The sequence below is a fragment of the Salminus brasiliensis genome, chromosome 13, assembly GCF_030463535.1.
Source record: "Salminus brasiliensis chromosome 13, fSalBra1.hap2, whole genome shotgun sequence".
NCBI lineage: Eukaryota > Metazoa > Chordata > Actinopteri > Characiformes > Bryconidae > Salminus > Salminus brasiliensis.
The window spans coordinates 18,302,412-18,316,482 of record NC_132890.1 but is presented as its reverse complement, the minus strand read 5'-3'; the positions used below and the strand labels follow the sequence as shown (position 1 = coordinate 18,316,482).

The 14,071-nt window shown below is 37.2% G+C and overlaps 1 protein-coding gene across 1 annotated transcript in view; it reads left to right on the top strand.

Moving 5' to 3' along the window:
* slco3a1a (solute carrier organic anion transporter family member 3A1a) overlaps positions 1 to 13,551 on the top strand; it is a 56,402-nt gene extending 42,851 nt beyond the window's left edge. The window contains exons 3-10 of the mRNA XM_072695154.1: positions 1,041 to 1,139; positions 2,248 to 2,523; positions 4,569 to 4,733; positions 6,118 to 6,316; positions 6,474 to 6,642; positions 9,946 to 10,118; positions 10,699 to 10,763; positions 10,996 to 13,551. Of these exons, the coding sequence (XP_072551255.1) occupies positions 1,041 to 1,139; positions 2,248 to 2,523; positions 4,569 to 4,733; positions 6,118 to 6,316; positions 6,474 to 6,642; positions 9,946 to 10,118; positions 10,699 to 10,763; positions 10,996 to 11,372 (1,523 nt within the window). The 3' untranslated portion in view covers positions 11,373 to 13,551. The remainder of the gene's footprint in view (positions 1 to 1,040; positions 1,140 to 2,247; positions 2,524 to 4,568; positions 4,734 to 6,117; positions 6,317 to 6,473; positions 6,643 to 9,945; positions 10,119 to 10,698; positions 10,764 to 10,995) is intronic.
* Positions 13,552 to 14,071: the final 520 nt, after the last annotated feature.

Genomic DNA, 14,071 nt, shown 5'->3' with positions numbered 1-14,071 from the left:
AGGTAGTGTATGAGTCAGCTATACATTGCTCTGCACTGCATTATAATTAAAAAATGATATATAACACTTATGTTTTATTAGCTATTAAAATGTGTGAATGAATTATTTTATTGTGTACTTACTATATATATTAATATTATTATTATTTATTCATGTGTATTATCCGAAATGGCAAAAATAATTATATATATATATTATGATTTAATATATCCTTTAAATGATAATTATACAAAAAAAACATTTTGCAAATTTACTTATCTAGTTTCTATAAACTTGGTGCTACAAAAAATATTTATACAAATATAATTTTCTGTAGTAGGGTAACTTCATCAAAGCATTGTGATATCACACTGTAAGAAAGAGAGTATGTGTAATGTCAAGAACAAGCATTTTGTTTTGCAATAATGTATCGATTCTCAAAAACAGTATCAGTTATTTATAGTTTACGATTGCCACGATTGGTGGCAGACAGTGGTTCATTTTGTGGTGTGTTTAAACAATTCCAATTTTTTTCGATTTAGATTTGTAGATATGCAGTATATCACCTTGTTGACAGTATTGCAATATATTACAATACATTGAATCGTAACTCCTGGATCATGATATCGACATATCAGTTCTTGCCAATATGTAGCCCTGTTGTTTGGACACAAGCCTTGAAACACATAGCACCCATTAGCAGCCCACTTCAGCCCATTCATGTCCTTCCACATCCCAGCTATAGTCTCATTAGTAAATTTTGCAGCAGCATGGATACAGTTATCATTCTTCTTCTGCTTTGTGCAAGAATATAAAATTATGAATGCAGTATTTTAAATCGAATTGTGTGCAGAGTATTGTTACACACTTTAGGGACCCTTTTTAAATAGTTCTTGTTTGACAGTATTTCTCAACCCAGTTCAACTCCTGATGGTTCCTCGTTTTGGGAATTACTTTTCAATGGCATTGCTCAAAAAAAAATCTCCCTCTCTTTAAGAGTGTACACCATTCACTATAGACTGCTGTTCTAATCAGTGTAATTTCTTTTTGTCCTGTGGCAGGTATACTGTTCTCCACCCTGGTGTTTGGACCTGCCTGTGGCTTCATTCTCGGTTCCGTCTGCACCAAATTTTATGTGGATGCAGTCTTCATTGATACGAGTGAGTTGCAGTTTCATTCGTTGGGGATATTCTTTGCCTGTAAATGTAAGACCACTTAGCTGTTGTACATGATAAAACCTCTCCAAGACTCTTCTACTTGCTTTACCCTAATTAGACTGAACAGCTTGTTAGGCTGCCACTTTGATGAAAAGATGAATATTTTGCAGCCCAAAGTAATTCTTTGATAATGAGGGTTAGTTAAAATTGAATTCAAGTTCATGTCCCCTTTCAGAGCTCCTTTTAAAGAAACACTTCACCCCAAAATGCTAATACTTTTGATAATGAGCAAATGCTGGTGTCATTATGCAAATAGGACAGTAACTTTTCCCAGTAACTTTAATTTCTAGTTAGTCATACTAGAATTTTCACGTAAAATGTTGCTTGAAAATTTGAGTCTGGGCAAGCTGCTTCTAAACGTACCACAAAACCTGGCATATTTTAAATTCACTTCCTATTTTCCATCCTTGCCTCTACTGTATAAGCAGTGGTTATACAGCTGTACAATATATATACATATTACACAGGTTAGAGATTTCATAAATACTTCACATTAACTAAATTCATTTGTAGTCAACACAAGTTTGCCCATAATTTCCCATTGCTTTTCATGATAAGTCTTTGTTGATAACAGTAACTTACATTGACCAGTTTTTAATTACATACAAACCCTGAATTTAACACACTTGATTTATTTAATTAAGCCTTCAAGAGCATCTTAATGGGAGGATAGAAAGTATTAGGGCAATAAAAGAATGACTAGAAGCAAAGCTAATTAGAACTATAATTATACAATCAAACCAGTTCTGTGTTAATAAACATTTTACTGTTTATTTTGTCTATATTTAAAAATTCACATTTCTACAAATTTATAGTGCTTTCAGTCTTTTGTCTTGTAGTGCAGTGGTTCTGAAACCGACTCTCATTTTTGCTCTATCCCTGCATGTCTGGAGTGTGAGTTGAAGCAAAAATGTAGGCCATCTAGGGGGCACTGAAATCCAGTTTAAAAACCTGTAGTGAACTAGTTTAACTTACCTTTATACCTTTATGCCTTTATGCTTGCCTTTAGATACATACTCACAGTATGTGTAAATCTTCCCTCCCCCTTCAGCCAAGCTGGACATCACCCCAGATGACCCGCGTTGGATTGGAGCGTGGTGGGGCGGCTTCCTCCTCTGCGGTGCCTTACTCTTCTTCTCCTCACTTTTCATGTTCGGCTTTCCATCTTCGCTGTCGGAACAGCAGGAGGGCGGAACTGAGAGTGAGCAGGCCATGCTACCGCCAACCATGACACAAGGCTATGACCGCTCTAAGCCCAGTAACGGCACCATGCCCAACCACCAACCCATGGATGGCAACAGTGTGTCCTGCTGTGAGCAGCTCCGAGGTCAGCCCACCTTATACAGTGACTTTACACCAGCATCAAACATGAAAAAAATCATAAAAAGCAAACATCATGATAACAAATAAATAAATAAATAAACATTAACAATTAATATGTGTGTGCCATAACACCATGAGTAAATAAATATGAGGGGATTGACATGCATTAATGCTCAAACAACCAAACAATTTGTAAATAAATAGACCAGTAAACAAATCTATAAATAAATAAATCCTAAATGAATAAACTTAGTTAAAATGTATGTATGTATAACAAAATAATTAATTTGTTTAATTTCATCCTTCTTGGTAATTTAGTTGAGTTTAAGAAAACAACAAACAAAGTTCAGTATGAGAATTGTAGATGGGAATAGATGGTTCATTTGAATGAGTTTAATGGGTGCAATTAAACTTAATCATTGAAAGGTAAATGGTGAGGTAACTGCCAGTCATATACCAGACTAACTGAAAAACAGGAGTACTCATATCCTGCATGATTTAGTGTTTCTCTGCTTAAACACACCTTTAAGATTAGATTTTTCTAGGTTTTTCTTTTTCACAAAAGGAATATGTTCATTAAAAATATCTCACTTACAGTGTCACTATTGCATTGGACCAAATTGAGATGAATCTTGACTCCATACATCTTTTAAAAAGAACTATGATCAATCGTTTAAATGCACTACTTTCCTTCCAGTGATAAGACAAAAGATCAACAGCACATAAAACCCACCTTCCTCAAAGCTAGAGGAACCAAGACTTACAAGAGGTGACGCAACCTCCTCAAAAATCACTATCCAATCCGAACCATGAGTTTTGTGATCCGTTAAACTTCTGCTTAGTAACACCACTGTGTCTGATACACTTATACCAGCACCACACACAATTTCAGAGTCACTGTTGTGAGAATAATAATATACATTGTGAGTCCAAATAATATCTAACACTGGTGATCAGACAGGAGCTAATTGCTACTGGTTAGGCACTGTCATTAGGAACTGTCAGCTAATGACTATTCCAGAGCATAATATATTCTGACTTCTTAAACCTTGTGCTAACACTCAACATCCATGGGGGTCTCTAAGCAGTTGTTTAAGGATCTGAAAATAAAGCCAAGTTAATAAACCCAAAATAAAGTTTTATGACCAGAAATGTCATTAAACATTAAACAACCACATTGACCATTTGTGATGGACACAGATGGAATTTGGCTTCTGCATTTATCCCATCCAAGCAGTGAATACACACATACCAGTGAAACACACAGTGGACAGTGAGCACACATGCCCGGAGCGGTGGGCAGCCATTGCTGCCGCGCCCATGGAGCAGAGAGGAAGGGCCTTGCTCAAGGCCAACAGTTGCAGCTTGTCGAGCCTGGGTATCAAACCCACAACCCTGTCATCAATAGCCCGGAGCTCTAACCGCTGAGCCACCACTGCTCCTGTCATTTAGAAATGGCAGTTATGGGGCAATATCTAAAAGTGCAAGACACTTTCATATAGAACTGATTGTAAGCTTGCAAAGCAAAGGTCCCATATTAAAGCAAAGACTCCAAAAAAAATCTGTAAGAAAATGGAACACAGTCAGTGACGTTGAGATAAGGCTGGCTTCTACAACAGGACAATACAGACAATAAAAGAGTAGATCTTAAACATGCTGTGCATGCTTGGCACACCAACAATATTGCAGTAGTGTAAACAACAATAGAAAGACACCTAGTTGACTACAAAAAGTGTACAAGCTGCGATGCCAAACCTTTGTATACAGCTGAACAGGTGATTGATCAAGAGGTGAGCGCTCTGATTGTACAGAAGCAATATCTGACAATGCACCAATGATCATGTGAGGGTATGTTCCTTCTGTACTGAATTACCAAGTCATCGTTTCTTACTTTGATTGTTTGTGGTCTTTAAGTAATTTATTATATGTCATAGGCTTTTGGTAAAACAGGGTCCAGGGTCCGTTTGAGCACCTTTTAATGTAGTTGACCAAAATAGTGTCCGTTTGAAAAGGTTTTTGTAACCAGTTATTTTTCTCTTCTTCCCTCAGTAATTCCCAAGGTGACCAAACACCTGCTGTCCAACCCTGTGTTCACGTGTATAATTTTGGCAGCCTGTATGGAGATTGCTGTGGTGGCTGGCTTTGCTGCCTTTCTGGGAAAGTACTTGGAACAGCAATTTAACCTGACAACCACCTCTGCTAATCAGCTTCTGGGTATGATGGACGCTTACACACACACACACACACACACACACACACACACATACACACATTTCATCTCCATTAAACCAATTGTTTAACCAAAAGTACGTTTTCACAATGTTCTCCTTTTTTCCCTCTACCAAATTAGATCAGACATGTTTGTCTAAATCTGGTTTAGTTAAGAAGTAATATAAGCTTTTACTCCCAGTTACCATCATGCATCTCTATGTCACCACACACTTGGCTCATACCATGTAGAGAGATCACTGTATGACCAAGCCATGTGCATTCCGACTTATTTTGATATTTGAGTATCCATGTTAATGAAAGAGTAAGTAAACAGATATCTAGTTAAAAGCAACATCAAGAACGAAGGTGTTATAAGGCTAAATTAAATAAATGAATTAATTAAATAAAATTTTTATAGTGAATCAACATGTTAGTTAGTTTGTCAAAGCTAGCTACAGTAGTCAGCTGCACTTTGCCTTGGTAGTCACGTCCTTACCAACACGCTCATGTTAAGCCACTTGTTTCATACATTCTTAGGCCACATATTCACAAACCCTTTGAGATCTGTGAATAAAAAACACACTGATGTGCATTACTGGTTTGTTGTGGCTGTGTTTATGTATGAACAACATCATTCACACATGGAAGCAACATCTACTAGCGGCTGCTGATCATTTTCATCAAAGGAAGCAAAAAAAAAAAGTGTGATAAAATCACTCAGCCTTGCTTGCGCTGTCTGTAATCGGTGACTAGTGGGCGTTTAGAGAAAAACAAGTAGCGAATTTGCTTACATTACAGTCATACAGTGACATTTCTAATGCAGTGGGAATATAAAACAATGTTTAGCCAACGTGGCTATATTCATTCACTAGCATTACATCAAACAAAAATATTAGAAATAATGCTACATTTTTTATTATTTCTCAGCATTTTCCCCAATTTATTTTACAACTGACCAGAAAGATAGTGCTGCTAGAAAGATTGTGAAACCTTTACACTTTTCTAAATGACCTATAATGCAATCAGATCTTTATCTAAATAATAAAATCTTAATATTATTTCTAAAGGCATCTTTTGCACTGAACATTAGTCAAAGCTTTAGCAAGTATGGCTAATACTCTCCAAAAATAACCCATATATTTTCTCCATCTTCCCATGATCTTGGCACCATAAACAGTTAAGACTACTTGAGTACCCATTAACATCCCTAGCATGACATACTGTTATCTATAAAATATGCTTCCATTACTTGTAATCTATACTAGCATCATAGCTCCTGTGCAAAACAAACGAAAGCAAACTTCAATCATGAATCGCTGAACTGTTACTTTAAGGAAAGAAGAGTACGTGATTGTGGCAGGTTTTTGATTTCATTCTTGCTGTGCAGGTATGACAGCCATCCCGTGTGCATGTCTGGGCATCTTTATGGGTGGCTTGCTGGTAAAGAAGCTGAACCTCTCCGCTTTGGGAGCTATTCGAATGGCCATGCTGGTCAACCTGATCTCTACCGCCTGCTACGTTTCCTTCCTATTCCTGGGCTGTGACACAGGGCCTGTCGCCGGGGTGACTGTCGCCTATGGCAACGAGTAAGAAAAGCTAGGGCTAGGGTGTTGTTTAACATTAAACATTATTGCTTTGTTGACATTAATGCACTCACTGTAACTCCAGTGTTATATAAAAATGGATTGACAGGTGTAGGAGCTGTAAATACAAAGGCTAAAGTGTGTTTGTGTGTGTCTGTAGAACCCTGCGACCAGGTGAACGACCTGAAGCCGCATGCATCAGCAACTGTAACTGCTACACGTCATCCGTTAGCCCTGTATGCGGTTCCAACGGGGTTACCTACCTGTCGTCCTGTTTTGCTGGCTGTACCAGATCCTTCAACACTGGAGTGCCTCCTCCACTAGCTCAGGTTATTACTCCTTTTTTTCACACTCCACACATTTCTCTCTCCGGCTCTCTTTTTAACTCACTTTCTTCTTTCTACAGTTGTGGTTGGATGTTTACACACACTCATCATGAACATAAATTACATTACAGTGTCGTCTTTCAACTGTTCTTTTTCTGATGCAGTATTAATGTTAGTTTACAACTAATTAATAGATTAGGTTTTAATTTTTCACTTGGTCATGAGCGTTTGCAAAATTATAATATCCAATCACAAGTGGCTCTATTTCCATCTATTAAGGATGCACAATTTGGAAAAAAATGTGTACGTATTGTAATTATTGGCTCAAACCTTTTCCATATAAAAAGCAGTGCTTTTTGTTATAGCTATAATCTGATAACAAAATAAGCTTATTTAGAATGTTTTTGTAACATGAATCTGAATATGTAAATTAAATGATTTTCACAGGTAGAAGGCACATTTTGAACACAAGACTATTTTTTATCACCAGTCCAGTGAGAACAGCAGTGACTATATCATATACATATCATATATACATGTGCTATATCAATGTTGTTGTACAGTTGTTACAGTGAGGGGAACTGTAGGCCCACTTTGCTGTTGCATTGGATATTGTTGTTTTGCTCTATATGGGATAAAATCTACTTTTTATACCATCATACCATCCTAAATGTTACTGTGATAGTGCCAGTGGTCGTTCATTTACATGGCTTACATGCCAGTCATTTGAAACATCATAAATCATTTTGTATAATTTTGTCATAATTTAAAATTATCAAAATTGAATCATTAAATCATAACCATCTTTATTTGAAGATGCAGTAATAACTTTAAATACTGTGGTATCTGCCTGTTGTTACCATTATATCGCCCAAACCAAGCTCTATTGATCTCCAGTGAGCACTGTCCATCGTTCTGCCAAAGACTTTGTTTAAAAAGTTCTATAAAAGCTGCATTTGAACAACAGCTACAATTGCAGATTCTGTTTGTAAAAGTATATGTGATACACAGTATGTCTTTCTAAGCATATTAAGAATATCGTCAAGGCTTAAAGAACACAAATCAATGCCATGTTTCATTACATACTGTATAATTAGTCTGGTTTAATGAGTAAAGTGCGGCACATTTAAACAAAAAAAAGAAAAGGGATTGGACAGTATTTGAAAAGTACCTTTTAGAAATCTGCCGCTACTGATGCATTTTGTCTGTGATTATGTTTATTGTGATAAACATTGTATAGCGTGAAAAAATCTTTAAATGTTGTGATATATTATTCTTGCCATATCGCCAAGGTTTTCTGCCTTTACATCGGAAGTATTGGAATTCTCCATCATGCTCCCAGAGGCTCATTTACATATTGCTGCCTGTGATATCAGCTTTGGAATGCCAATGCCAATATTGTAATAATAATCAACAAACGATGTATTGTGCTGCCATGATATCTATGAAACTCTGAAAAGTCTTGTAATAGCCTGTCCATCTCTCTATCTCTTTCTCTCTCTTACTCGTTCTCTCTTTTTCTCCTTAGTCTTTCTGTGTATATCTGTATTCTGTATCTCTTTCTCTTCCCCAGCTCTGCTTGACATATGTTGTGAGCTTAGTCAGCCTCACACACTCACTGCAGCTGGCTGTCAGTAAAGGACACGCTGTCCTGTAGTGAGCATCTTAATGGGCTCCTGCAATATGGCATCCTGCATACATTAACATACAAAGTGCATGGCTGTCTGTGCCAATGAAGGACAAAAGCAACAATCTCCACACTATCCAATTAATGCTATTCATCACCAGCTTCCAACATACATGCACCAACTGCTGTGTTCGGTACAAAAACTGACCCTGTGTGTGTAATCTCCACTAAGCCCCATGCTAAGGTTTTCCCAAGATCACTTTCAGTCAAGTGGCCTTATGTTAATTTTAAGGCGATAAATATTCATGATGTAAAGGTGTTGTTAAAATGCTAATGATGCCCAAAAACAAACACTGACAATGTACCAATATAACATGCAGACATTATGTTGCCATACAGTAGGAGAACATCAGTTTTTAACATACCTATTATTTTGTGGCAAGACAAGAACATGTCTCAGGTTATGCAGCGTTCTAAGGTCCTGCCCGCTTTCCCAAAGTTACATAGTGCAGTAACAGCTGAACTGAGCCTGGAGTGGCAACAATACAGACGCTTTTCTCCTTATTACAATTAGTGGAGCATCAAAATAAGTTGGCATTTTAAGGTAAAAATGCTACATAATGTTGCTTTAAGATAAGTGTATTTATGCTGCTAAGACAACTAGTATCAATGGACCAGACTAAACACCACTGTGCCGTTCTAAAACAAAATAATGTACTTATAATAATAAACGCTATAATCCAGTGGTTCTTAAACTGGGACATGTGTATATTCATTTGTAGCCTGCTCTGCTGTGATTAGTGATAAGTCGTTTTGATGTTTATAGAGCTGCTTGGTGTTGTGGTGATGTTAAGTGCTGAGTGAATGATGCTATGCTGGATGTGGTTCTGGATTTGATTATTCACTGTTAATTTTTCCATAGACTCTCTTATATGCACATGTGCACATATGTGCTCTCATATTGATAACTGGCTGTGATTACAAATGAAGAAAGTTACAGCCTCACAAACATGAATTGCTAATGGCTACAAAAATAATCTTACTCCTACTTTGCTTATAACCACACCGACCACTGTGTGGAGTGCTTTTTTCTTAAGATCTAAACATAACACTGCTCTAAACTTTCAGTTCCAAGTTTCCACAGCTCTAGTTCAGTGTGATCTATCAGAAACATAAACTTCTAGACTGATGTAAATTTTAAAACCAGTAAATATTAAAAAACAAACGAACAGTGTCTTAGGTATGTAATCGTATAAAATCGCAATGTTTATATAAAAATATAAACATTGTTCTCTTCCTTAGTGGATTGTAGTGAATGAGAAAAGTGCAGAGAGTGTGTTACCATGGCAGCATGTATTTATTAAGAAGGATTGAATTTACAAGGCCAAAAGTCTTACATATACATCACAACAGTATGTGTATATGTGTAAGGAGCAAGAGGGGGTGTGCAGCAGGGTCAGGTGGCTGTAAAGAGTTTAGGAACCCACTGTTCTAATAACATGTGAACATTTTAACAACAGTGACATTCCCAGGCACTCCTTATTTTTGCTTTATTGAGTGAAATGTAATAAATTGAGATGTCACTATTGTATCGATCTGACTGATGTATGTTGTATGTGAATCATTACATGCTTCAGTGCTTATATTTCACAAAGTAATTGTCTTTTTATTTCTTATAGAACTTGACAGGATGTGCATGCATTTCTGGTGATGGTGATTCCTCCACAGCCGTACCAGGCAAATGCCCAAGTCCTGGCTGCCAGGAGGCCTTTCTCACCTTCCTGTGTGTGATCTGTGCCTGCAGCATGATTGGAGCCATGGCGCAAACACCCTCTGTTATCATCCTTATCAGGTAACTCAGATTCTGCAAGGTGCTCAAACTCAAGGGATGGGAGTCTATTTTGGCTTTTATACAAGTGGAATGCAGTTTACCCAATCCTTTTCCTACCCTCTGTGTAGACATTTTTCATATCACATTTTAGTTCACAAGGTTATTACCATTAGAGGAGAAGTTAAATCAACCTTATTTGTCACTTATTCCAGATGCAGTGCATCAGCCAATATTTTTTTTATATCTGACATTTGCTAACTGGCTAACTGTAATAAACGCTGGTCTTTATTTATGGACGCCAGACTGTCAAGTTGGTAGACATATGCCAAAATGTACATTTAATTGCATAATTTAAGCTAAAATTGCTTCACCATTCAAGGAATGCAGAAGGGTTTTATTTGTGTTTTAAAAGATTAAGTCATACAGTGTTTTAAACCATGTTGATTTTTCTGCACAAAACAAATGGAGATCTAGATACATTTTGAGTAGCTGAGGAAACCTTACTGGGTGTGTGACTACATTGGTCTTCTACCCAGAGTTTAGCCTAGCGTTTTGCCCTGCCTCACACTCTATTTCTCTCTTTGCCTTCTCCTTTTTTTAGGACTGTCAGTCCAGAGTTGAAATCGTATGCCCTTGGTGTTTTGTTTCTCTTACTCCGGCTGCTGGGTAAGCCACATCAAACTCAGCAGCTTTCATACACTGAAATCTTAAGAGCAACTGATGTTTTTAATCTGTTATATTAATGCTAAGGAGGTTCTTGTCATATTTTGCGATTTTTGTAATAGTTCGTTAGGTTTAACAATATCTCCCCCTGCTAGTTACACCCATGTAATCTCCTTAGTGTTTATTAAACTTGTCACATGATCCGTGATTGCTTAACGCTTTTAATATTTCGCAGGATTCATCCCTCCGCCTTTGATCTTCGGTGCAGGGATTGACTCCACATGCTTGTTCTGGAGCTCAGAGTGCGGGGCTAAAGGCGCCTGCGTGCTGTATGACAACGTGAAATACAGACACCTGTATGTGAGCCTGGCCATTGTGTTGAAGGTCATCGCCTTCCTGCTCTACACCACCACCTGGCAATGCTTGCGCATAAACTACAAGAAGTATATTAAAAATAGCGAGGCCTATGTGACATCCACTGAAATCTTCTCCTCTGACATGAACCTGGACAGTCTGGGCAAGGACGTGGGCCTGAATCCAGTCAACAGGACAAAATTTATATACAACCTGGAGGACCATGAGTGGTGCGAGAACATGGAATCAGTTTTATAGTGGCCAGAATGAAGCCCCTGCTTGACACATAAACATAGTTCTTTTAAAGGCTCATATTTTGGTCTGTTTATTCTTTTTTGTGAAGGATAGAGTTTTTTTTCTCTTTAAAGGGTGACATGTTAAAGGTCCCTATGGCCACTGTAGAGGACAGTTGTTGGGGTTTTTTTTGCCCTAAGATAATTGATTTGTTGGGTCCATGTTGTTCTTAGAAGTCATATCAAAGAGGCTTTTTGTCCAGTGCCAGTAAACTATGTTGTGCTTGTTAGTTGAAGACATCTACTGTACTCTCCGGCTGCATCTTCGGCTGCTAACGAGCTGGACCCAAGCTAATGATCCATTAGCATACGGACGCCTTGCATAAACACAACCGCATACCGACCAGTTCGACATTTTCCGTTACTTGAAAGTCTGGTTAAATCCGTCTTCAGTTGTCCAGTTCTCAGTTTCTTCTTGATGCCAAGAAGACGAAGAAAAAAAAAACAACAAAGCCGCTATATTAGGTGCATTTTCTGTATTTAAAAGATGAGATGAGAACTGTCTTTCACTCCTTCTGTGTCTCAATGTCTGTTTCGTCTAAGTAGCGGAGAAACATTCAGTGACTTCAGTATCAGCACATATCGTGTTAACATTGTGGCCAAGAGACTTCTTTTGCAATAGAAACTTACTCTACTGCTTCATCACGAATTTCATATCACTTTTTTATAGCTGCATTGTACCAAGCCAATATCAAACTTTCAAATTTGTTCATGCTTCGTTCAGCTGTTCTTTTGGTGGATGTCCTTTTCCTAGTAGGCGCTGTTGCGCCAATTGCTTTATACTGTTACTATGTTATTCAGCATAGTTGATTAAGCCCAGAAATGTCTTAATTGTATGAGGTAACTGAAACAGATATGTTATATATCTGAACTGGTGCAATAGTTGGAACGTGTGTTTGAAAAAGCCAGACAATTTGAATTTCAGTAATAATTGTTCATAATTTCTATTTCTTGTTATTTTTTTATTAGAGCACATTATTTTGTTTGAGGGGAAAAGTTACAAATGTAGATCTTTAGTTTTGCGTATCAACATGATGATGTCGTGTTGCCCAGATTAATATATTGATGTGATTAATGAGTACAGGATTACTGTAGATTATATGAATATATACAACAGAAGAAAAGAGAAAAATGGATGAAACATAGATAATAGAGGGAAAAAAACAGAGGCAGGACTTTGTCTTAAAGTGGCAGTGATTCTGACTTAAACCTCGGTCCATCTGTGTAGTATCTTGCTCTTTTAAACCAAACCCATTTAATGACAGTTCTTCAGAGAATTCTGATGACTTTGTAGTCAGGCAAGCCAGTCTGGGGCTCATCCCTGGGGCCAAAAAAGTCAAGACCAAATTATATAAGAAACCATATAGGCAAAACTTAAAAGGACTAGATTGTATCTGATTGTTTTTTTTTCCATTCACCAAGAAAATAAATTCAACTTAATTCAAAGCCTAGCAAAAGCCATCATAAATCTTTTAAGCTTTCACATTTCTAAGGCTGGCATTACCCCATATGGGTGCCATTTCTTTAGCCATTTCTTAAGACCGGTCAGCCTGATCTGGCTGGCTATGAAGACTGAATGGATGGCTTCTACCAAATGAACAGATACTAATATCAGATATTTAGGAAGATAGCATAACTGAAAGTCTTGAATGTGATCCCAGTGTGTACAAATTGTTCACTACTGGGGCAGCAGCAGACTGTCTAAGTGAAACTTACCAGGACAGACCCAAGGCTTCAGGCTGAGCTCTACTGTTAGTGCATTTTATAGGCAAAAGGGCAGAAAAGCAATGTATTATTTAAGATATATAGGAACTGAAATCAGACTCACTGCTGCTTTTGAAGTCTTTTGCATCTGCATGTGGAAAAAAAGCCATGGTACGAAATCTTTCTTTGTTTTTGTTCTTTTTTTTTGCTTGAGAGATTTTAATGCCAGATACTGATGCATACAGGTTACCCTTTTTGGCTGAAAAAATGGTTGATATAATTATCATTTAAAACCTATTTAAGGCTTAATAGCACACCCATCTTGTTTTACTGATAAAATGTCTCTCTGCAGTATAAGGGTAAGTAGTATCCTTTTCATATACTTTTTGTATGGCAGAAAACTTTTATTTTATTCTGCAAATAAATAATTTTTTAGAAAATGCTTGAGTTTTAGAACTGTGGTCATTAAACGGTTCACCTACATTATTGCTGTTGGATTAACAAAAACAGCATTCACCAAATATACAGTAGTGAGTCAGAGACCACCCTTCTTTTCCTTCCAGTTAAGATGAACTGATGGAGCTTATCTAGAAGCTGTTACTAAGAAAAGGAAGCATTAAAGGACATATACAAATCAAAAGGCTTAAGCTGCTGAGGTTCAAAGCAATGGCCTGAACATCCCAGAGTGCAAACCTCTACATCATTAAATGTGTCTGGAATTACATAGAATGCAAGAATCAGAAATCTTCTGAGGCTGAACAATAGAGGTTCAGATTGTTTTAAATTGAAACCAAGTCCCCAGATATAAATAGAAGCTGTAATAAAGATAAGGGTAGACAAACAGAACACTAAATATTGAGATCATATTAAGTTGTTGAGGCCTTTGTGTAATTTCCTTTTAAACATGTTACATGCTTTTTCTCTGACACTAAAATTTGAATAACTTAAAAAGACTGTTTG